At 42.1% G+C, this 24,969-nt stretch overlaps 1 protein-coding gene across 1 annotated transcript in view; it reads left to right on the top strand.

Moving 5' to 3' along the window:
- The window catches only part of LOC126456692 (EF-hand domain-containing family member C2-like), a 238,752-nt gene that overhangs the window by 118,470 nt on the left and 95,313 nt on the right, over nucleotides 1–24,969 (top strand). Inside the window, exon 6 of the mRNA XM_050092431.1 lies at nucleotides 7,642–7,903. Coding sequence (XP_049948388.1) covers nucleotides 7,642–7,903 — 262 coding nt within the window. The remainder of the gene's footprint in view (nucleotides 1–7,641; nucleotides 7,904–24,969) is intronic.

Here is a 24,969-nt window from a genome sequence, read left to right as displayed (position 1 = left end):
CAGGATTCGAACCTGCGACCGTAGCGGTCTTGCGGTTCCAGACTGCAGCGCCTTTAACCGCACGGCCACTTCGGCCGGCTGAAGAGAATCGTTCAACGTAACAGAAGTGCAACCCTTCCGCAAATTGCTGCAGATTTCAATGCTGGGCCATCAATAAGTGTCAGCGTACGAACCATTCAACGAAACGTTTTCGATATGAGCTTTCGGAGCCGAAGGCCCAGTCGTGTACCTTTGATGACTGCACGACACGAAGCTTTACGCCTCGCCTGGGCCCATCAACACCGACACTGAACTGTTGATGACTGGAAACATGTTGCCTGGTCGGACGAGACTCGTTTCAAATTGTATCGGGCGGATGGACGTGTATGTGTATGGAGACAGCCTCATGAATCCATGGACCCTGCATGTCAGCAGGGGACTGTTCAAGCTGGTGGAGCTCTGTAATGATGTGGGACATGTGCAGTTGGGGTGATATGGACCCCTGACACGTTTAGATACGACTCTGACAGGTGAAGCGTCTGATCACCTGCATCCATTCATGTCCATAGTGCATTCCGACGGGCTTGGGCAATTCCAGCAGGACAATGCGGCACCCTACACGTCCAGAATTGCTACAGAGTGGCTCCAGGAACACTCTTCTGAGTTTAAACACTTCCGCTGGCCATCAAGCTCCCCAGACATGAACATTCTTGAGTATATCTGGCATGCCTTGCAACGTGCAGTTCAGAAGAGATCTCCGCCCCCTCGTACTCTAACGGATTTGTGGACAGTCCCTCACGATTCATCGTGTCAGTTCCCTCCAGCACGACGTCAGACGTTAGTCGAGTCCACGCCACGTCGCGTTGCGGCACTTCTGCGTGCTCGCTGGGACCGTACACGATATTAGATAGGTGTACCAGTTTCTTTGGCTCTTCAGTGTATTACAAGCTTTATATGGCCGTGTGAGAAATGGCCTTTCACGAACCTGCACAATTCACTCGGAAAATGGATGAGATGGACCTGGATTCATTGACAATTCCTGTAGAGTTTGAAACCGATTCTCATTGACTAGGCATGGCACTCGTATCCTGCCGCTGCAGATTTTCATGCCACTGTTTGTATACTGTGTTATAGGCGTACGAATAGTACACAATTCCTTCTAAACACGTTGGTTAGCGCATTGATAAACCAGCGAATGGGGTAACTTCTTTCATGGTGTGATCACGGACACGTTGAAACACGATGGCTCCTTTCTGCCATTCTGTCACCTGTCCATGGCGACTTGTCTTACTGCACCGATTCCTCACAGTCGAATGGCACATACACATCACATCAATGGCATGACACCGAGGGAAGTGCAGCACACTGGACTCGCATTCGGGTCGAACACTGTTCAAATTCGTGTACAGCCATCTAGATTTAAGTTTTCCGTTTTTCCTTAAATTGCTCCAAGCAAATACTAAGATGCTTCCTTCGAAAGGGCACGGCCGATCTCCGTCCCCATCCTTCAATCAGTGCGAGCTTGTGCTCCGTCTCTAACGGCCTCTATGTCGATGGGACGTTAAGGGGACGCGGTCGTGAGCGAATATCCTTTGATTCACCATACTAACGTTAGTCATTTATAAACTATTTGTTCAAACCAAACCAAATTTGAAACATACTTAAGTTTTCGTATTTTTTTTCAAGTTGTTTTACTTCTATGACAGTAGCATTGCTATCACAGCAGATATTCGAAAATATCTTTGTTACCTAAAAAACTGGCATTTAAAAAAATAATTTCTAAATATTTGTCAAACTGTTTACTCGAATGCCGTAACTCTATTACATTTTATTTAAAGTGATGTAGTTAATCTCTGTACCAAGTTCCATGAATAAAGATGTATTACTTTCAGAGAAAATTGTACCTATGTCATACCTCAAGGAAAATGCACTTAAAGTTTTTGATACAAATCTTTTCAACCTACATTCAAAGTTTAGACTAGACAGGTCCATAGTTGTCATCGTTGAGGGTTTCTGTATCCTGCAATTTACGTCTGGAGGTCCTCGTTTGAATTCTGGCCTCTTTTATTATTTGTAGTGCACTTTTCTCAGCCTCCTGCACTCTCAGCTGCTCAATTGACAGAAGCGCATTCTTCATGTTCACCCTAGGTTCTATGCCCATATGAATGAAAACTTTCAGCCTGCTGTCTGACCCATCACTGAAACTCAACACTGCATCCATGACACCAGTTTTTAGCGGCTTGAGGCTCACAAATACAGTTTTAGGCAAGCGTTCGCACACACAGTTATTGAAACATTCGATGGGATTTTGTGTTCTCCCGTGCATGCATTTAGCAAGCAAGGTTTTGCTAGCTAACTCTCTCTAGATAGGTGTCAGAACATTTGCTACTGACATTGGTACGGAATTGTTAAGTTCATATACATCACCAGTTACACTAGCTCTCTGATACTTACACCATGACTCGTAGCCCGTTGAACCGAAAGAATGATAGGGATCGTCTTTTACCTTTAACCTTATTTCTACTGTGGAAATTCCTATTCTGCCAATATTTACGATCTGCACAGATAAAACAAAACTATCAACACAGGAAGATTCCCTCCTAAAATCAAGTACTATTTCAAATCACGACTACGAGTGAAACGAAAACAGAACGGTGAACTGATTTTAGCTGTTACCTACATTCGCTTAGCGCCAAGTTGACCAACTTTCGACGTAGTGGTTACAGAATAAAGGCAAGGAACGTCTGCTCCAGCTGGGATAAACACAACTCAATTGACAGCCGACAGAAGGGAGAAGGGGCATGTTGTTTAGAAAATGCTCTTTCTGTCCTGTTAATACAACGTATAAAAGCCATACATATTCTGGTTCAGGAAGGAGTGGAGTGTAACTTATCAGTAAAAAAGAATTCATTTTATCCATTGTTTTTCAGTGTGTCGTCCGCGACTGTTTTATTTTCGTAAAATGAAGAACAAACCGCCTTCAGTCACAAGTTGCGTTTATTTACTGCACTATGCATTTCGAGCCCTGGAGGCTCATCTTCAGATGCTTTTTAGTGATTTACATCAGGTTTTTTAGTTGTTTGCCTGTTGATATTACATTTTTGTGTTACAACATGGTATATTGTAGATGATGGCACTAAAGATGAACTGGAAGAATTCCTCACATCATTCAACTCACTCCACAATAAAATAAAGTTCACAATAGAACATGAAACAAATCAATCCATAAATTTCTTAGACCTCACAATTGTGAATGAACAACAAGAACATAACTTGTACATTTACCGAAAACCAACCTACAATGATATCACAATACATGAATCTTCACACCACCCGAACACGCATAAGTATGGTGCGTGTGGATCAATGTTGAACAGGGCACATACATTACCTTTAAAACCCAGCACACTGACACAATAAATAGATACTATCAAAACAATTGCAGTAAATAATGGTTACTCTGTAAAATCAATTGATAAACTATCTAGAAAAATGCAGACCAACATCACTCACAAAAACACTGAAAAGAAAACTACCGACACAAAACAAATCTTCACAAGCATTCCATACTTAGACACAGTATCACAAAAAATAGCTAACTTATAAAAAAAACGAATATTAAAATATCTTTCTCCACAAACAGCAAACTTGGATACCACTTACCTCACACAGTGAACACAAACAAGCCAATAACACAACACAGTGGAATATATAAATTACAATGTAACAGTTGCCCTGCATTTTACATAGGAAAAACTGGAAGAACCTTCCACACACGGTATAAAGAACACACCGACGCCTTTCGACTAAACCATTTTGAAAAATCTACAATAGCTAACCACATGTGTATTAATAAACACATACTTGACGACATCCACAACAGCCTAACTGTACTTCACACATAACCCAACAGTAAAAAACTTAATCTACTAGAACAGTTAGAACTAATGCTACACAAAGAAAAATATTCCGAAAACTTGTTGACTAAACAAACAGAGTTTAACAGCCACATTTTTTTTCTTCACCTTTAAAAGTTTATTTTTTCCTGAGGAATCAAATCTATAATAATACAAACAGCTGACAACCTACAACATGAGGCCAAATAATTATTTTAATAATACCTGTGTGCTAGTAATACTATATCATATTATCTTCTGTGAAACAAGAAAATCGATTATATTTAGAAGTAGAACATCTATATGAACGAGAATCTTTGGCATGTTTACGTTCTGCTACTACAATGTGCGAAAAAGTGTGTGACAATGTATATATCCCAGTATGTACTGCAAAATTAAAGAAGTGTATTATGTATACCAACTGCACAACAGAAGCAGACATCATACAATGTTAAACTGTAAGTTAGTTTCATATTATTAACGCTGTTAAACTTATATCTACAATATACCATGTTGTAACACAAAAATGTAATATCAACAGGCAAACAACTAAAAAACCTGATGTAAATCACTAAAATGCACCTAAAGATGAGCCTCCAGGGCTCGAAATGCATAGTGCAGTAAATAAACGCAACTTGTGACTAAAGGCGGTTTGTCCATCATTTTTAAAAAAGAATTCCTCATTTCAATGGATTTTTAATTCCTGTTACCCTTAAACTGCAATCTTCCTTTCCTTCTTCACTGCATGACCTATGTCAGTGGAAGAGGCGTTATGGCAGTCTGGTTACAGATCTATGCCATCTACAACGCTCCGCGACCAGTGTGCTCTGTTAACGAGGTAAATAATATTTTGTCCGGTGTGGCTCCTTGTTACTCAGAGTGGGGTATCTTATTAAGGTTAATTCGTTCCACGGTGAACACCAGGTCAGAGAAACATTGTGCATACCTCACATGTTGTTGTTGTGGTCTTCAGTCCTAAGACTGGTTTGATGCAGCTCTCTATGCTACTCTATCCTGCGCAAGCTTCTTCATCTCCCAGTACCTACTGCAACCTACATCCTTCTGAATCCACTTGGTGCATTCATCTCTTGGTCTCCCTCTACGATTTTTACCCTCCACGCTGCCCTCCAATACTAAATTGGTGATCCCTTGATGCCTCAGAACATGTCCTACCAACCGATCCCTTCTTCTAGTCAAGTTGTGCCACAAACATCTCTTCTCCCCAATCCTGTTCAACACCTTCTCATTAGTTACGTGATCTACCCACCTAATCTTCAGCATTCTTCTGTAGCACCTCATTTCGAAAGCTTCTATTATCTTCTTGTCTAAACTATTTATCGTCCATGTTTCACTTCCATACATGGCTACACTCCATACAAACACTTTCAGAAACGACTTCCTGACACTTGAATCTATACTCGATGTTAACAAATTTCTCTTCTTCAGAAACGCTTTCCTTGCCATTGCCAGTCTACATTTTATATTCTCTCTACTTCGACCATCATCAGTTATTTTGCTCACCAAACAGCAAAACTCCTTTACTACTTTAAGTGTCTCATTTCCTAATCTAATACCCTCAACATCACACGACTTAATTCGACTACATTCCATTATCCTCGTTTTGCTTTTGTTGATGTTCATCGTATATCCTCCCTTCAAGACACTATCCATTCCGTTCAACTGCTCTTCCAAGTCCTTTGCTGTCTCTGACAGAATTATAATGTCATCGGCGAACCTCAAAGTTTTTATTTCTTCTCCATGGATTTTAATACCTACTCCGAATTTTTCTGTTGTTTCCTTCACTGCTCGCTCAATATACAGATTGAATAACATCGGGGATAGGCTACAACCCTGTCTCACTCCCTTCCCAACCACTGCTTCCCCATCATGCCCCTCAACTCTTATAACTGCCATTTGGTTTCTATACAAATTGTAAATAGCCTTTCGCTCCCTGTATGTTACCCCTGCCACCTTCAGAATTTGAAAGAGAGCATTCCAATCAACATTGTCAAAAGCTTTCTCTAAGTCTACAAATGCTAGAAACGTAGGTTTGCCTTTCCTTAATCTAGCTTCTAAGATAAGTCGTAGGGTCAGTATTGCCTCACGTGTTCCAATATTTCTACGGAATCCAAACTGATCTTCACCAAGGTCAGCTTCTACTAGTTTTTCCATTCGTCTGTAAAGAATTCGCGTTAGTATTTTGCAGCTGTGACTTATTAAACTTATAGTTCGGTAATTTTCACATCTGTCAACACCTGCTTTCTTTGGAATTGGAATTATTATATTCTTCTTGAATTCTGAGGGTATTTCGCCTGTCTCATACATCTTGCTCACCCGATGGTAGAGTTTTGTCAGGACTGACTCTCCAAAGGCCGTCAGTAGTTCTAATGGAATGTTGTCTACTCCCGGGGCCTTGTTTCGACTCAGGTCTTTCAGTGCTCTGTCAAACTCTTCACGCAATATCATATCTCCCATTTCATCTTCATCTACATCCTCTTCCATTTCCATAATATTGTCGTCAAGTACATCGCCCTTGTACAGACCCTCTATCTACTCCTTCCACCTTCCTGCTTTCCCTTCTTTACTTGGAACTGGGTTTCCATCTCAGCTCTTGATACTCGTACAAGTGGTTCTCTTTTCTCCAAAGGTCTCTTTAATTTTCCTGTAGGCAGTATCTATCTTACCCCTAGTGAGATAGCCGGCCGAAGTGGCCGTGCGGTTAAAGGCGCTGCAGTCTGGAACCGCGAGACCGCTACGGTCGCAGGTTCGAATCCTGCCTCGGGCATGGATGTTTGTGATGTCCTTAGGTTAGTTAGGTTTAAGTAGTTCTAAGTTCTAGGGGACTAATGACCTCAGCAGTTGAGTCCCATAGTGCTCAGAGCCATTTTTGAACCCTAGTGAGATAAGCCTCTACATCCTTACATTTATCCTCTAGCCATCCCTGTTTAGACACTTTGCACTTCCTGTCGATCTCATTTTTGAGACGTTTGTATTCCTTTTTGCCTGCTTCATTTACTGAATTTTCATATTTTCTCCTTTCATCAATTAAATTCAATATTTCTTCTGTTACCCAAGGATTTCTACTAGCCCTCGTCTTCTTACCTACTTGATCCTCTGCTGCCTTCACTACTTCATCCCTCAAAGCTACCCATTCTTCTTCTACTGTATTTCTTTCCCCCATTCCTGCCATTTGTTCCATTACGCTCTCCCTGAAACTCTGTACAACCTCTGGTTTAGTCAGTTTATCCAGGTCCCATCTCCTTAAATTCTCACTTTTTTGCAGTTTCTTCAGTTTTAATCTACAGTTCATAACCAATAGATTGTGGTCAGAGTCCACATCTGCCCCTGGAAATGTCTTACAATTTAAAACCTGGTTCCTAAATCTCTGTCTTACCATTATATAATTTATCTGATACCTTCTAGTATCTCCAGGCTTCTTCCATGTATACAACCTTCTTTTATGATTCTTGAACCAAGTGTTAGCTATGATTAAGTTGTGCTCTGTGCAAAATTCTACCAGGCGGCTTCCTCTTTCATTTCTTAGCCCCAGTCCATATTCATCTACTACGTTTCCTTCTCTTCCTTTTCCTACTACCGAATTCCAGTCACCCATACCTCACATAAGCTGTTAAACTTTGAGGAGTGTGATTTGTGACTTACTGAACTATTTTTTTTTTTTTAATTACTGTGCCACTTTTGCATGTGCGTGATTAATAGTGAACCCAGAAGGTGAGTAAGTGGTAGAAGCAAACTGTGTGGTGTGAAGACGTTCGAGGCGCTGCCGCCGGTGGGGTCGGAGTCTCCGCTGACGCTGCTGAACGTGCTGTCGAGCGCGGGCAAGGGCGAGGGGCCCACCAACTACCGCTACGTGGCCGACGCCCTCGGCTGCGCCGCCGCCAGGCCGCACAACTTCTACCGCGACTCCGACCTGGCCATCGGCGCCTGCATCAACTGCTTCGGCCGCAAGGTCGTGCTCACCGACTGCGACGACTTCACCAAGGCCTACTACCACGCCAAGTACGGAGTCGGTAAGAACTGCGGCCAGGCCTTTTCTGTCCGTCAGTGCTGCATTGTACAGTCTTGGCAGTAAGTCGAGAGATCCTCGAGGTCTACGAAACAATGTTAAGCCGTAGGCACAGGGGCTGTGCATCCGAACGTTGAGCGTTGAGCGTGCCGAGTTTCTGACGTCAAAGCGTGGAAACAGCACATTGGGGAATCTTTACGAACGTGCAGAGCAAAATCTAGTATGTCAGGTATTCTGAACGTGCTCTTGAACGTAGTCCAATGAGGTGGGAGGACGCCATCTACGTCACATGCGCGTCGTCTCCCTTCGGTACAGAGTTGTGAGGCGCCATATTGGCTCCCAGTTGAAGCCCGTAAGTATATATGCAGTTTCTGAGCACAAACAAACTGCAGAGCTCTCGAAAACCCTCCGTTAATTGTGTCATTCGTTGTGATAAAATGACGAGAAACGACATATTCGTGTAAAAGAATTATTGTAACTGGCGTGTTATAGGAGTATCCCATTTGAAATCAACAGCATGTTGAGAATTCATTAACAGCGCATTGTTCATGGTACAATTTGTTATTATTAAATCTCTGTCAGTAATGTAACTACAATTAAAGTATTCTGCAAATAGTAACCTTTTTGTCTCTTATCATCCGCCGTTGTGTAGCGCAAGTTTCGTAACGAAATTCTGAAGTGATGGAGGTTCCCGTCCAACTGCACCTAATTTTTTTTTCTAATCTTCGCGTTTTTAACAGGTTCTGATACCTTCTTATTAGTTTAATACGAGAATATACTATAATATTCAATGTTATATAAATATAAGTGCGTTCTTTCTGAGGGGTGAGTTTGTTCTATTGGCTTAATCTACAGGACACCTTACACTACTTGCAGTAAGATATTTTGCCCTTTTCTCCCTTTAAGTTTTGCAACTCACATGTAGATATTCTGCTGCTGGGCATGCATTGTAATCAAGTAAGAATGACCTTAGGGTTTTACTAAAAAGTGAGCATGATGAAATAATTTTTATCTTATGTGGAGAACTATTGTAAATTTGTATTGCACTGTTTGTAATGGAACTTGTATAAGCCGATGTCCTTACTGACCGGATATGGTACTTTCCTTTTTACCTTACAATATTTTCACGGATATAGAACTTTTTATTTTTGTATACTACAGACAGATCAACCTAATTAGCATATGGACAAGGGAGTAAAAAGTACATTTTAACAGTGCTAATATGGCAATTCTGCGCTCGTCCATTTCGTTAAGAGCGTGATCTAAGAGCCAGATGCAGCCGACGACTGCCATTGGAGCGTGTTGCGATCACGTATACCACGTTGGGACCCACGTACCGTATGCACAAGTCGCATCATTTCTGAGCGTTCACCGGCACGTTGAACTCGCCACGCCGGCCGGTGTGGCCGAGCGGCTCTAGGCGCTTCAGTCTGGAACCGCGCGACCGCTACGGTCGCAGGTTCGAATCCTGCCTCGGGCATGGATGTGTGTGATGTCCTTAGGTTAGTTAGGTTTAAGTAGTTCTAAGTTCTAGGGGACTAATGACCTCAGATGTTAAGTCCCATAGTGCTCAGAGCCATTTGAACCATTTTTGAACTCGGCACGCTCAACGTTAACGTTCGACAGCACGGTCCGTGTGCCAACGGGTTTAGGTACGATAGTAGTGATTACACTAAATGGTGCCCTAGCAATATAGTGACACGTGATACAGTCACAAAGAGACTAGATATACTGGAAAACCGACCATTAAGCGTGAGTGGAAATTAATACGTGTTGTATTCACTGACAGTGGCATACAAAACGTCAATTCGGAGTTTCATGCCTTCGGAAAAAGTGATACAGGGTACGTAACATCTCCAAATACGAGGGGAATTTAATAAGTAATGTCACGCATTTTTTCTCGGCAAATTTCGATTGAAAAAATACGGAATTTGTTGTGGGACATCATGGAATATTCCCTCTTAAGCCCCTATAGTTTCATGAAGTTCCGATAGGTTGCGACGCAATACGTGGCCTTCAAAATGGCGTCTGTAGTGTAGACGCGTTCCAAGCAGTTAGCTGTCATTGAGTTCCTTTTGGCGGAAAACCGGAGTATCTCAGGTATTCATAGACGCTTGCAGAATGTCTACGGAGACCTGGCAGCGAACAAAACACGGTAGGTTGTTTGGCGAGGCGCAACAAGGTCGCGCAAACCTGTCAAATCTCCCGCGTGCCGGCTGGCCGCCCACAGCTGTATCTCCTGCAGAGTTGACACGTGCCACAAAAATGCAAACGAACTTCTCTGTGACAATGCACGGCCTCATACATGTCTGTGTAGCAGAGAGGAGCTCACTAAACTTCATTGGACTGTTCATCCTTATCCTCCCTGTAGCCCGGATCTCATATCTTCCGATTTCCATCTCTTTGGCGCAATGAAAGATGTACTCCACGGAGAACAGTACGTGTATGATGGGTAGGTTATCGACAAAGCAAGACGTTGGCTCCGATATCGCCCAGTAGAGTGGTACCATGCGGGCATTGCGGGCTTTCAAAATAATAAAATGAAATGATGAGTGTGGTGGGGTGGCCCTGAACTACGTACCCTCCGACTCAGAGTTGAAATATTAAACGTTTTGACTGGTTTCGGTGTCTAGGGGCTGGGATACGTAGATGCCGCATTACAAGCCAAATACTGCTGAGTCTACAGTATATAATATGAATATACACATGAATCGAATGGTCGAAGGTTCCTATCACTCGGCAATTGCGAATGTAACGTAGAAATTTATAAATGAAAGATTCCAGTTACATCAAAGTGTCGATGGTCCAGCAATTAAATAAAATGTAACTTGAATAACAGGGAAACAAGAGATTCCTACTGCACGTAATTAGTTATGAACAACAATATAGCTCGCGAGATATTCACTTCTAAACGTACACTACGTATTCACTTGCAGAAGCCACGGATATCTCTCAAGTGCACCCGTCGGCACTCCGAAGTATTTCTATCTCTGGCGACCACGTGCAAATCACTCCACTCTCCAAGTCTTTCCGTGCGTCCGAGGCCCCGTCACGTCCAGCGCCTCACTTGTCGTGTGCTGTGCCCTTCTCCTACTTCCATCCAGTCTCCCGATTCACGAGCGCTGTGATTGGCTAAAGTGCTCCCCCCACGTCTTCAAGCCAACGCACATTCGTAAACATAATGAAACACATACGAAATACTGGAGTTGCATTTACATAACTTGAAATTAAATAAATATTCCTACGGCTGGACCATAAACACGCTCTAACACACATTATTAAATACATAAACAAATTTAAAAAAAATGGTTCAAATGGCTCTGAGCACTATGGGACTCAACTGCTGAGGTCATTAGTCCCCTAGAACTTAGAACTAGTTAAACCTAACTAACCTAAGGACATCACAAACATCCATGCCCGAGGCAGGATTCGAACCTGCGACCGTAGCGGTCTTGCAGTTCCAGACTGCAGCGCCTTTAACCGCACGGCCACTTCGGCCGGCAAACAAATTAAACAAACATATATCAAAGGAATAGCAGCAAAAGGTGGCCAGCAGCCTAATGTCTCTGTGCTTTCTAAAACACAGTAAATATTTAACCAATTTCTTCATGAATAGCATATATCGGATATTAACAAAGAAATAGATAAATAAATATATTTATAAGCATGCTGCTATCGTTTTTTCGTGTAACTGTGGAGTACTTATGGCCTGACGCGATTGATAGTAATTGGCCACTTTGACCTCCAATAACTCATGTACTATTCAAGTTAAATGCCTGTGATTTATACCAATTTATTACAATTACACTAATAGCTTGCTAAAGACTAGTCGATCGAGAAAATCGGATGAAGCGTTTAGATTTTGGAAATTCGTTGCTGGGTGTTACTTGTATAATTTACAGTCAGATACTAAACTTTAAACTAATAAAGATATTGAAAATCTGATTACACCATCAGAACCGTCGTGCAAATAATAGTAATGTACATGTTTCTTTTTGAGGTATCATGATTCCTCTGGCTACTGTTAATTTCTATATGAACTGTGAAATGTCTACCATTAAGGTTCTACAAAGTCCGCCATCTTTGGCCCTCCCGATGCACAAGTCTCTTTCATCGACACAGCATCACCAAGGAATTCCCAGCCATGTGCTCAATGGGCCACACGCAGGGACTCCCCCCATGCTCAGCTTACGTTCGGCACCGCGCGGTTGCTGCCGGGCCGCGGCCCTGACGAGCGACCTGTGCGGCCGCCCCAACAATGAACACAGAATATTTCCAGGGCGCCACAGCTCGCCCGTCACCTCACAGCATACAGGTCCCCCCAGTTAGGTGGTGTGAGACAGTCGCATTGAACAGAGATTATGTTTAAAAATAGGATTTTGCAGCCAGAGGAGTAGGGAATAATATTGTGTATTAGAATCCTCAATAAAACAAACTTTCAGAAAAAACATGTTGCATTACTTACAGAACATCCCTTGTACTTTACATCAGCTCATCCAGCATGACCAGGGATAGCGCCCTCCTTTGCTAGCGAAGTGTTCTCCAGAGATTACCAGTGATTCCTGAAGGCCGTATTAGAGCTTCTGTATTTTGATCTAGAGTGTTCCATATATTTTCAGTCATAGGTAAGTCTGCTCCCCAGAATGAGGTGGTCACTACAGATCTGTGATGTCCTTTGGTTGGATTGTCATCCATCGATTCCAAAAAAGGTACTCGTACTTGGTGATTAATCAAACCTACATCAGCTGTACAATTATACTTTTGTTACGATTAGTTTCATTGTTAGAACATCTCCAGGTTGCCCGAAGTTAAATAAAACAGAAAATTAGCTAAAGCAACAGCATCTTAACGAATGAAATAAGCAACTCACACTGACAGCAGTATTATGCTAAATTCTCTCTGCATTGTGCCAAAACAATGATAAAGTGGTCCGATTGTCGAAGGACCAAATCCAGAAACAATGATCACAAACATTTTGCCGACTACCTGGCAGAAGTAGGCGAACAGCCACGGCATGCTGTGTACAGTAAACTGCGCAGACAGAGCAGCTCCACGAGAGAGATAAACGTCTCAACGTAGTACGTTGTTTGGCCTCTGTCGAGTGCTATAGTAGATCGTGCGATCATAATACGTTACAAGCAATGAAAAAACCGTAAGTACAGAATTGATATTGGAGAGTAAAAAGCCACCACATATTTAATGAAAACAATTGAAAAATAGATGCGAATGAAGGTTAAAAAAGGTGCTACATAAGTAAGATAAAAAGTGTTTAAATGATTAACAGTAATGTATACCAGCCATACATACCATAAAATAATCCGATGTAGTATCAACGTCAAACCAAACATGTAAGACATAGTAAGTGCTGACGATGATCAGAATGCGTCTGGTATTTATACAAAAAGCGTTATGTCTTCAATTGATAAGTCTACCATGTAGCCACAATAATGGCCGTTTACGGCAACAGGGATCGGGTCGGCAGGTAGGCAATGGTGAGCACAGCATGAGGCTACGGAGCGTAGTTGGAACTGGTAAGTCGACGAGTAACTGACAACAGTGCTACAATGCTAGTGGTACTGATACAAATCAGAGCAATGGCAACGATAGGCAAAACAAACATTGCATTATGCCTACGACAACTGTTGTCGAAGTTCATGTTTAGTCATAAAGAAACCCATGAATTTCGCACAGGAGAAAGAAGTGGCAGATGAAATATTAGCGTTACTGCAAGATCAGTCAGTGGAATGTATGGTGTCGTACACGCTCGACTGTGCGGGCAAGCGGACAACGTACATGAGGTTTACAATGATGACGATACGTGCTTAACAACCGAAAGCGATATTGAAACAGCTGTCGAGTCATGTAGTTCATCGTCCTTGTCGGACAGGAAGCCACAAATCTCATCTACAGTAAAACGTAGTAAAGGACAATTGTTGTCGGAGGGGAGGATACTAAACATAATTACGTACATAAAAGATCATCCACAGCACAGTTTTAAAAAAGAAAAAAAAAAAAAACAGTTATCAACAGATGTCGAATAAGTCCACAGCAATATGACGTGTAATGCATAAGAAAAACTACGGATATTCAAGGGAGGACAAGGTACACTTGTTACAGAAACTGGTGTTTGTGGATTTCAAGGATGTTAGATACAGTTTACAGACGCGCATGGTAGTGACCTACTACGTTATATTCATCAAAATGCGCACGACATACAGGGTTATTACAAATGATTGAAGCGATTTCACAGCTCTACAATAACTTTATTATTTGAGATATTTTCACAATGCTTTGCACACACATACAAAAACTCAAAAAGTTTTTTTAGGCATTCACAAATGTTCGATATGTGCCCCTTTAGTGATTCGGCAGACATCAAGCCGATAATCAAGTTCCTCCCACACTCGGCGCAGCATGTCCCCCATCAATGAGTTCGAAAGCATCGTTGATGCGAGCTCGCAGTTCTGGCACGTTTCTTGGTAGAGAAGGTTTAAATACTGAATCTTTCACATAACCCCACAGAGAGAAATCGCATGGGGTTAAGTCGGGAGAGCGTGGAAGCCATGACATGAATTGCTGATCATGATCTCCACCACGACCGATCCATCGGTTTTCCAATCTCCTGTTTAAGAAATGCCGAACATCATGATGGAAGTGCAGTGGAGCAGCATCCCGTTGAAGGATGAAGTCGGCGCTGTCGGTCTCCAGTTGTGGCATGAGCCAATTTTCCAGCATGTCCAGATACACGTGTCGTGTAACGTTTTTTTTGCAGAAGAAAAAGGGGCCGTAAACTTTAAACCGTGAAATTGCACAAAACACGTTAACTTTTGGTGAATTGCGAATTTGCTGCACGAATGCGTGAGGATTCTCTACCGCCCAGATTCGCATATTGTGTCTGTTCACCATTAAGAAAAAATGTTGCTTCATCACTGAAAACAAGTTTCACACTGAACGCATCCTCTTCCATGAGCTGTTGCAACCGCGCCGAAAATTCAAAGCGTTTGACTTTGTCATCGGGTGTCAGGGCTTGTAGCAATTGTAAACGGTAAGGCTTCTGCTTTAGCCTTTTCCGTAAGATTTTCCAAACCGACGGCTGTGGTACGTTTAGCTCCCTGCTTGCTTTGTTCGTCGACTTCCGCAGGCTACGCGTGAAACTTGCCCGCACGCGTTCAACCGTTTCCTCGCTCACTGCAGGCCGACCCGTTGATTTCCCCTTACAGAGGCATCCAGAAGCTTTAAACTGCGCATACCATCGCCGAATGGAGTTAGCAGTTGGTGGATCTTTGTTGAACTTCGTCCTGAAGTGTCGTTGCACTGTTACGACTGACTGATGTGAGTGCATTTCAAGCACGACATACGCTTTCTCGGCTCCTGTCGCCATTTTGTCTCACTGCGCTCTCGAGCGCTCTGGCGGCAGAAACCTGAAGTGCGGCTTCAGCCGAACAAAACTTCCAGAGTTTTTCTACGTATCTGTAGTGTGTCGTGACCGTATGTCAATGAATGGAGCTACAGTGAATTTATGAAATCGCTTCAATCATTTGTAATAGCCCTGTATATTACAGTGATTTTAAAGGATGCACAGAATGGCTGCATAATTTCAAACAGTGCTACAGAATTGGAAGACGTAAAATAACGGAATTTCACCCAAAACGTCAATTTAACGATACACAGCAAATTACGGAATAGGGCTGAAAATTTGTAGATGAGACAAACAAATTTATCGCATCGTTCAGTATGGAATTTGCTTTCAACTCCGACCGCTCGGGATTTGAAGAGGAAATGCAAATTAAAGGAACCCTGGAAATTAGAGGTATAGAGAGTTGTAACAAGATTAACGAACATCAGTGCCTTAACGCATTCATATACAATTATGCCGACTGGATGGTAAATTGGCTGGGAAGTTATTTATTGTGCTGCGAGAAGTTGGAGATGCCCTGCTGCCTTCGATTCTTTCATGTGTGCGTGGTCTTGCAAGGACAGTAGGGAATATTTATGTCACAGCAAGCAAGAGTGTGAAAATGAGTGTAAGAGAACTACGACTATGGTATGAGTGCTGCTTTTGGCCAACTGCTGGTCAAAATAATTTTCTTTTGCTGATTCGTGGTCTGTGTGTAAAAATCGTACTCCTTTAGAGCAAAATATCCTTCCCGAAAAGTGTGTGAATTGCAGTTCATACCCTCTGGAACTACTGGACCAATTCAGCTTCTGGATGTTTGTTTGGTTGTTTTTTCTGTGCCTATAAAACATATTATCTCACTATCTGCAGCTACGCCTTTAAGACAAGCCAGTTTCACGATAAGCTCCACAACAGACTGTTTCGCATTCGATTGCATGCCATCACATTCCATCAGTTCTCATCACGCATTACACGAATATGATTCTATATGCATTCTTTAAGAGTGAATACCTAACTGAACGTCCTGCACGATTTGTAACTCCCAACGAATTCGGCTTCATCTTGATGACCACTGTGGCGCACCGCTTTTCGTTCGGTGTTCCTGGTGTAAGTTAACAGTTTGTTTTGAACATATCTTGAATATCGAAGATGTCCTTTTTTTGTGAAGGATAATACACAAAGCTCATATAACGGCCTTGATACGCCTGGGAATTGGGTCAAACAGAGCTTGGATGGCGTGTACAGGTACAGCTGCCCATGCAGCTTCAACACGATACCACAGTTCATCAAGAGTAGTGACTGGCGTATTGTGACGAGCCAGTTGCTCGGCCAGCATTGACCAGACGTTTTCACTTGGTGAGAGGTCTCGAGAATGTGCTGGCCAGGGCAGCAGTCGAACATTTTCTGTATCTAGAAAGGCCCGTACAGGACCTGCAACATGCGGTCGTGCATTATCTTGCTGAAATGTAGGGTTTCGCAGGGATCGAATGAAGGGTAGAGCCACAGGTCGTAACACATCTGAAATGTAACGTCCACTGTTCAAAGTGCCATCAATGGGAACAAGAGGTGACCGAGACGTGTAACCAATGGCACCCCATACCATCACGCCGAGTGATATGCCAGCATGGCGATGAGGAATACACGCTTCCAATGTGGGTTCACCGCGATGTCGCCAAACACGAATGCGACCATCATCATGCTGTAAACAGGACCTGGATTCATCCGAAAAAACTCGTGCCCCCAGGTTCGTCGTTGAGTACACCATCGCAGGCCCTCCTGTCTGTGATGCAGCGTCAAGGGTAACCGCAGCCGTGGTCTCCGAGCTGATAAACCATTCCGCTGCAAACGTAGTAGAACTGTTCGTGCAGATCGTTGTTGTCTTGCAAACGTCCCCCTCTATTGACTCAGGGATCGAGACGTGACTGCACGATCCGTTACAGCCATGCGGATAAGATTCCTGTCATTTCGACTGCTAGTGATACGAGGCCGTTGGGATCCAGCACGGTGTTCCGTATTACCATCCTGAACCCATCGATTCCATATTCTGCTAACAGTCATTGGATATCGACCAATGCGAGCAGCAATGTCGCGATACGATTAACCGCAATCGCGATTGGCTACAATCGCACTGTTGTCAAAGTCGGAAACGTGACGGTACGCATTTCTCCTCCTTACACGAGGCATCACAACAACGTTTCACCAGGCAACGCCGGTCAACTGCTGTTGTGTATGAGAAATCGGTTGGAAACTTTCCTCATGTCAGCACGTTGTAGGTGTCGCCACCGGCGCCAACCTTGTGTGAATGCTCTGAAAAGCTAATCATTTGCATATCACAGCATCTTCTTCCTGTCGGTTAAATTTCGCGTCTGTAGCACGTCATCTTCGTGGTGCAGCAATTTTAATGGCCAGTAGTGTACTTGTTAAATGGACTATGAAAATCTCTTAACTTACGAACAACAGTGCCATTGCTGTCGTCATAAAGTTCTGAAATTATTGCTATGACATTGGTTAATTCTTTTGTGCCAGTTTGATTTTGTCTTAATTTTACGTTTGCTTGTACTGCCTTATCCCAACTTCTCGTCGGAGGTGGCTAATGCGCACTGGTATAGTGGTTCTTGGTTTGCGGATAAATATTTCGAATCCGGTCATAAAAGAATTTGGCCAACATACAACAAACACATCGGTTACACAGTGATCGATGGAAGGCACTGCTTTAAAATCTGGAAATGAGCAACTCTTTACTTTTTAAGTCGACGGGGCATAGTGATCCCACAAACAATGTTTATTTTATCACTGGCAGGCACAGTGCCCACCATTCAGCCCTTCCCGATTTTTTTTTTTTCATTCATTTTAGTTCGCAACATGACGATGTGCTGACAGCATCTACGTTGCTACTCAGCACCCTGTAATAAGTTAATATAGAAAAACAGGTTGCTACAGCACAATCGTTGAAGCCCTTCATATTAAAACACAATACAGAATGCACTACATTAATGAAATATGATGGTGAGACGTTGATAATATGGAATCCTTAGATAATTTCAGTTTCAGCGAGCTGCTCTTTTCCTAAAGCCGACACATCTCTCTGTCGTGCTTCGGGCAAACTATCTTGTTTAATGGCCAATTTAGACGAGCTCTAGTGTAATTAGTTTGTGCAGGGAAATTACAGTAAGTGATGCTAGACTTTTTCAAATGTTTGTAATACCACCTAATACTTCCAAATTCGTAGACCACGTTCAAAGAGTGCCACAGCAAGACGATTTATATCATCATTTGAATTTTGAAGACTCATCTGTTGATTAAGAACAGAACCACTACGGAACAAATATACGGTCTTTTATTAAACTTTTTCGTTACACATGTCCGTATCATGTACCTCTAACAACTGCTTCAGAGAAAAACAATTTTCATGCGAATATTTGCAAGCAGCAAGCTACAGAAAGCTATTCAAACCTTAAATCTTGAGCATACCAGGCCAAGAAAACATTCGACGGAAGTTCACACAAACGGCCTCGAAATGAAAAGTGCCGCTAGTATGTACCGCCAGTTGCCACCTGTACACTATTTGCCGGCCGGAGTGGCCGAGCGGTTCTAGGCGCTACAGTCAGGAACCGCGCGGCCGCTACGGTCACAGGTTCGAATCCTGCCTCGGGCATGGATGTAAGTGATGTCCTTAGGGTAGTTAGGTGTAAGTAGTTCTAAGTTCTAGGGGACTGATGACCACAGCAGTTAAGTCCCATAGTGCTCAGAGCCATTTGAACCATTTGTACACTATCTGACCAGAAGTGTCTGGACAACTGTTAGTGGACATTAATAACCCTTTACGACATCTTTAATTCTGTTGGGGACCCTGTCAGCGAGGTATCTGCAGAGGAATGACAGTCCATTATTCCTCGACAGACGAAACCACAGAAGTTAATGATCTTTGACGATGAGTGCTGGAGCAAAGTCGACTTTCTAACTCATCCGAAACGTTAATCAGTCACGCTGAGAAAATCTGGGATATCACAACAACCCAGAGGTGTTCTACTGGGTGCAGGTTGGGACTCGAAACAGGCCAGTCCATTTCAGGAATGTTATTGTCCACAAGCCATTACCTCACAGATGACATGGAGCACTGTAATGCTGATACAATCAGCATGAGCGAGCTGTTCCTCTACCGTACGCAGCACACAATGTTGTAAAATGTGTTAGTATCCTTCAGCATCTAGGATTTTCTTAAGCGCAATAAGAGAACCACACTCTAATCAAGAAAAACACCCCGATACCATAATACCACCTCCTCTGTATTTTACTGTTGACACCACACGTGATGTGTAAGTTCTCTCTTCCATCGGACTGCCACAGAGTATACCGCAATGCATCACTACAATTTACTCGTTTTTAGTCACCGACTGTCCAATGGCGTCGCTCTTTGCAGCCTCTCAAATGTCACTTAGCAGTGACTATAGAAATGTGGAGTTTATGAGGAGCTGCTCGACCATGGTAGCCCTTATTTTTAACTCTCTACGTACAATCATTGTACTAACTGGCCTGCTGATAGCACAAGCGGTTCCTTTCGTTAATTTCAACCGATTTTTTAAAACTACCCTCCCCAATGTTCGACGGTTCTAGTCCGTGAGGTCTTCCTGGTCTTAATTTAGCTGTAATTCTTCCTTTCGCGTTTCCACTTCATATTCACATCATCAACAGTTAACTTGGGCAGCTCCTGAACGGCTGGAATTTTCGTGATGGATTTGTTACTGATGAGGTATCCAGTCACTGAGCGGCCCGTTCTGCTGTTATTGCTTTTCTAATTACGACATAATACTCGCCGCCTCCTTTTATACATGTTGGTCCACCTCCCGTGACATCTAGTGGTCAGTTTCGTATTACATAGGGTATCCGGATACCTTTGATTAGAGAGTGTATATTTCAATGTTAACACAGTCAGTTAGTTCCAAAATCGCTCATACAACTGAATATGCCCTCCTGTAGTATAATACGACTATGGAGATTAAGCTACACTACTGGCCACTAAAATTGCTACATCTACAGACGCGAAATTTAACCGACAGGAAGAAGATGCTGTGATACGCAAATGATTAGCTTTTCAGAGCATTCACACAAGGTTGGCGCTGGAGGCGACACCTACAACTAGAGGTGTACATGTCCCGCTTTTAACCCGCCCATGCTTGCCCGGTGGCCAGGCGGGCAGGCCGCCGCTCGTTGTCAACAGAACGGGCAGGCTGCTTCACTCCCAGCCAAGCCAAGCAGAACCCAACCCGGGCAGGCTGCGGGAAACTTGCTTGCCTGCCCATATTACTGCTGAGCTGCGCTACGCAGCCGTTTAGTCTGCGCGCGTCATTGTCGTATTATGAACGTTAATCAAAAGTTTTTATTTTACCTGAGCACCAAAAGACAAACCCCAACATTATATATATATATGTATTAATTTCAGGTAAAAAAAATATTGGTTTTATTTGTATATTCTTCCTTTACGCGTATATTTCGGGCTTCTTATCTATATAAATAAAAATTAATTGCCAAATGTGTTGATAAGCGTAAAACTCGAGAACGCCTGGACCAGTTCGGCTAAATTTTTTTTGCTGTGTTCGTAATTCTCAGGACAAGGTTTTTATGAAATAAATTTTTTCGAAAATCGACCGAAAAATTGGAAAATTTGACAAAAACTGAAAGTGCGTTTTCATTGTGTCCGTGTGTTTGTATTGCATACAATCTTGATGAAATTTTGCACACTATACCTTGAAACCAAGAGGAAGGTCACAGTCTACATAAAATTTCAAATGGTGCATGGCAGAGGTTCCTTTACATAACGGAACTCGACAAATTGTACGTATTTATTCCGATCTTGATGAAATTTGGCACACTTGATATTCAAAGCAGGATGAAGGGCGCTGCCTGCTTAAAATTCTGAATGGTGCATGGCGGAGGGTACTTTAGGTACACACTTCTACACCAACCTACAATTTTATTCCGATCTTGAAGGAATTTTGCACACTTGACCATCAAGAGGAACATCACTGTCTACATAATATTTCGGACAGTACATTGAAGAGAGTACCTTACAAAAGATTTTGACATCGTTTGCAGGTTACCATGAAAGTTCACTATGTACGCATGTTTCCATGGAGAAGGTTTTTGAATATTTACATGTGCATGTATATATATATATATATATATATATATATATATATATATATATATATATATATATATGCGTATATATATGTATATATGTATGTATATGTATATATATATATGTATTTGTCTATGAGTATAGACATTTCGTTTAAAAGAAATATATATATATATATATATATATATATATATATATATATTTCTTTTAAACGAAATGTCTATGATCTTTTTGAAATTTGAGAGCTGTCTGACACATTCACAGTCATCGTGTTGGACAATTCGCGCACAGCAAATGTCATTTAACAGATGCAAACCATTTTTGGTTGAGTGAACGTGTCATATTGGCTGCAAAAAACCTTGATGTTAACGAAATGAATTTTCAGATCCAAAATATGACACCTGGCGAATTGCTGACATACAAGTCGGTTTATTCCGTTACTAACCAAGATGATGTAGTCAACTATCCTACGGAATTTTTAAATTCGCTGGATTTCCCCGGATTACCGCCTCCCAATCTGTAATTAAGTCGGATCGGCAATTATGTTGCGAAAGGTAAACCAGCCACGTCTTTGTAATGGCACCCGGCTTGCGGGGAAGAAGTTAAAGAACAACGTAATCGAAGCCACAATTTTAAAAGGAAAGTACAAAGGTGAGGACAGTTTGATTCCAATATCACTAAGATTCCGACCGACATGCCATTCGACTTTAAACGGTTATAATTTCCAGTGCAGCTTACATTTGCCATGTCGATAGATAAATCGCAGGGGCAGTTGTTATATGTTTGTGGCATCAATCTTGAAAATCATGTTTTTCACATGGCTATTTGTATGTCGCATATTGCCCTGTCGGGACACCTTCAACTTCATTTGTTTACGCACCAGAAAACAAAACTATCAATGCTGCGTATCAAAAAGTACTACAATAAATGCCACCTAGCAATAAACTTTGACACTGATTCACTGATCACCACAAAAGTTGACAGATATATATGAGTTTTCATAGATAGGTGAAGAGGAGATGAACTGAGGTGGCGGAATCCAACAGAGAGAGGACGAGGAGAAGGATAGAGGGTGGGGGTGAGATGGGCCAAGGGATGGGTTCAAAAATGGTTCAAATGGCCCTGAGCAATATGGGACTTAACTTCTGAGGTCATCAGTCCCCTAGAACTTAGAACTACTTAAACCTAACTAACCTAAGGACATCACACACATCCATGCCCGAGGCAGGATACGAACCTGCAACCGTAGCGGTCGCGCGGTTCCAGACTGTAGCGCCTAGAACTGCTTGGCGACTTCGGCCGGCCAAGGGATGGGGAGTGGGGGGGGGGGGGGGGGGGGTGTGGAGATGATCAAAGAGATAGTGGGAGAGGACTAAATGGATAGAGAGAAAATACGGGAGGGAATATGGACTACGAGAGTATGGAATAAATAAATGCCCAGGCAACGCAATGCAGTCTGTGCTGCACTTTTCAACACCGAAACGGATGGATGTTTGTACTAAAGAAGTGAACCTCCACCCCCCAAAAAGAAGATTGGTCACCTCCCCAGAAGAATAAATTATATACGCCCCTATTAACCACTGTACTGCAATGAGAACCAAATTAAGATTTTGGAAGTCTAGATTCTTTAACTTTAGTATGTTTCAGCCAAGTATGACACCAATTATATAAATATTTAACTACGTTTCCAGGATGTATTTTACTGGTTCTGTGAATTCATTCGAAGTTGGAAAAATCATTCTAAATTGCCAAAATGCATTTTAACAAAATCGAAGGACTTGTTTCGTATCCAGTTCGTCTAAAAACTATAGTACTGGGAATACAATGGCGACCCTGAGCCATTTTTCGCGGCTCCTACGTTTGCGTCATGAGAGTCCACACTTGTAGTCTAGGTCTGCATCATGAGGGACCATATTTCGGACCATCATGATGCAGACTAAGACGACGAGTGTTTACTTGCATGATGCAAATCTAAACAACGACTCTAGACCCTCATAACACAGACCTAAACGACGAGTCTGAATCCTCATGACGCAGATATAGACGCTGTGGAGAGTGGCTCAGAGTTTCCATTATATTCCTACTACAATACATTCATGGAAAAAGACGCTCTTCATTTTAGGAGTATTTGTAGTGTCTAGGTCTTCAGCATCTTGACTCTGCATGTGGGATTCCCCTTAATATAGAAATACAAAAATAAAATTACATTTTGCAATGTGTGTGGAACTCAACAAAATAAATTGTAATTTAAACTCATAATGTGTATTGCCTTACTCCACAAATGAATATTTTATTTTGCAGAACACTTTTCAACATAAAATCTTTACAAATTTTCCTTCAGTTCCCCTGAAAGTATTATTTAGGCCAAACCAGATACTCCTAAAAATATTTGGCTACTTTTGCAAACCCAAGTAACAGAAAATGGTTTACAAACAATAATTAATGTCACTTGGAAGGATTGAAATCAAAAAGTTTAGTCTAAAATAAAAATGAACTGTATGCATTACAAAATTTCTATCTCAGAAATTGACGCCCAGAAAGCACAAGAAAGAAATCTGCACTCTTAATTAGTAAATTTGCGCTCAAACTCATAGTTTCCCGTTTAATGTTCTACTGTATTTTCAGTGTGTCTGCTGATTAGTGTTTGAATTAATTATGACGAGATCGTTAAGTCTGTCTGCATTAAGACGTGATCGTTTTTCGCTAATTAAGTTTCCAGCGCAACTAAAAATTCTCTCACTAGACGCACTAGTGGCTGGTATATTTAATATTTTTCTTGCCACACACGCAAGTCGAGGAAGTCGTTGAGAGTTATTTTTCCACCACTGTAGAATATCTCCCTCGTTCACACAGTGTTCTTGCAAGTATCTGCTGACTTCATCATGTAGGAGAGGAGGCTCTTCTGCCCAGTCCTCAAATTTCGCCATTTTGTACGGCCCTGGATTTGTTTCTTGGTTGCTGTGATTGGGCACTTGTACTGAAACTGTACAGGTTCCAATTAATATTTGCAGAATAATGTGAAGATCGTACTACACATAGTTGATATTATAATAGGTTTTAGATGATGCTATCATTTATCGTCCTGTAAAGTCACCAGAAGATCAAAACTAACTGCAGGACGATTTAAATAAGGTACATATTTTTGGTGTGAAAATTAGCACTTGGCAATAAATAATGACAAGAGCGAGGTTATCCCTGTGTGTACTAAACTAAGTCCGTTAAACTTCGTTTACCAGATCAACCAGTCAAATCTAAAGGCTGTAGATTCTACTTAATACCTCTGATTACAATTACGACCTACTTAAATAGGAATGGACACACAGAAAATGCTGTAGGCGTTTTAATGACAAAACACTCTTTTGGAGCATTGCTACGAAGTTGGAGAGCCTTACTATTGACGGAAGAGGTCGAAAGAGTCTAAATAAGGGCAGCTGGTTTGGTATTATCGTAAAACAGGGGAAAGAGTGTCGCGGAAATTACACAAGAGTTGGGGTGGTAATCATTTCAACAATGGCGTTTTTTGACGTGGCGCGAT

The sequence above is a fragment of the Schistocerca serialis genome, chromosome 2 (assembly GCF_023864345.2).
Source record: "Schistocerca serialis cubense isolate TAMUIC-IGC-003099 chromosome 2, iqSchSeri2.2, whole genome shotgun sequence".
NCBI lineage: Eukaryota > Metazoa > Arthropoda > Insecta > Orthoptera > Acrididae > Schistocerca > Schistocerca serialis.
Note: the sequence above shows the minus strand (reverse complement) of the source record. Positions and strands in the feature narration are given on the sequence as shown.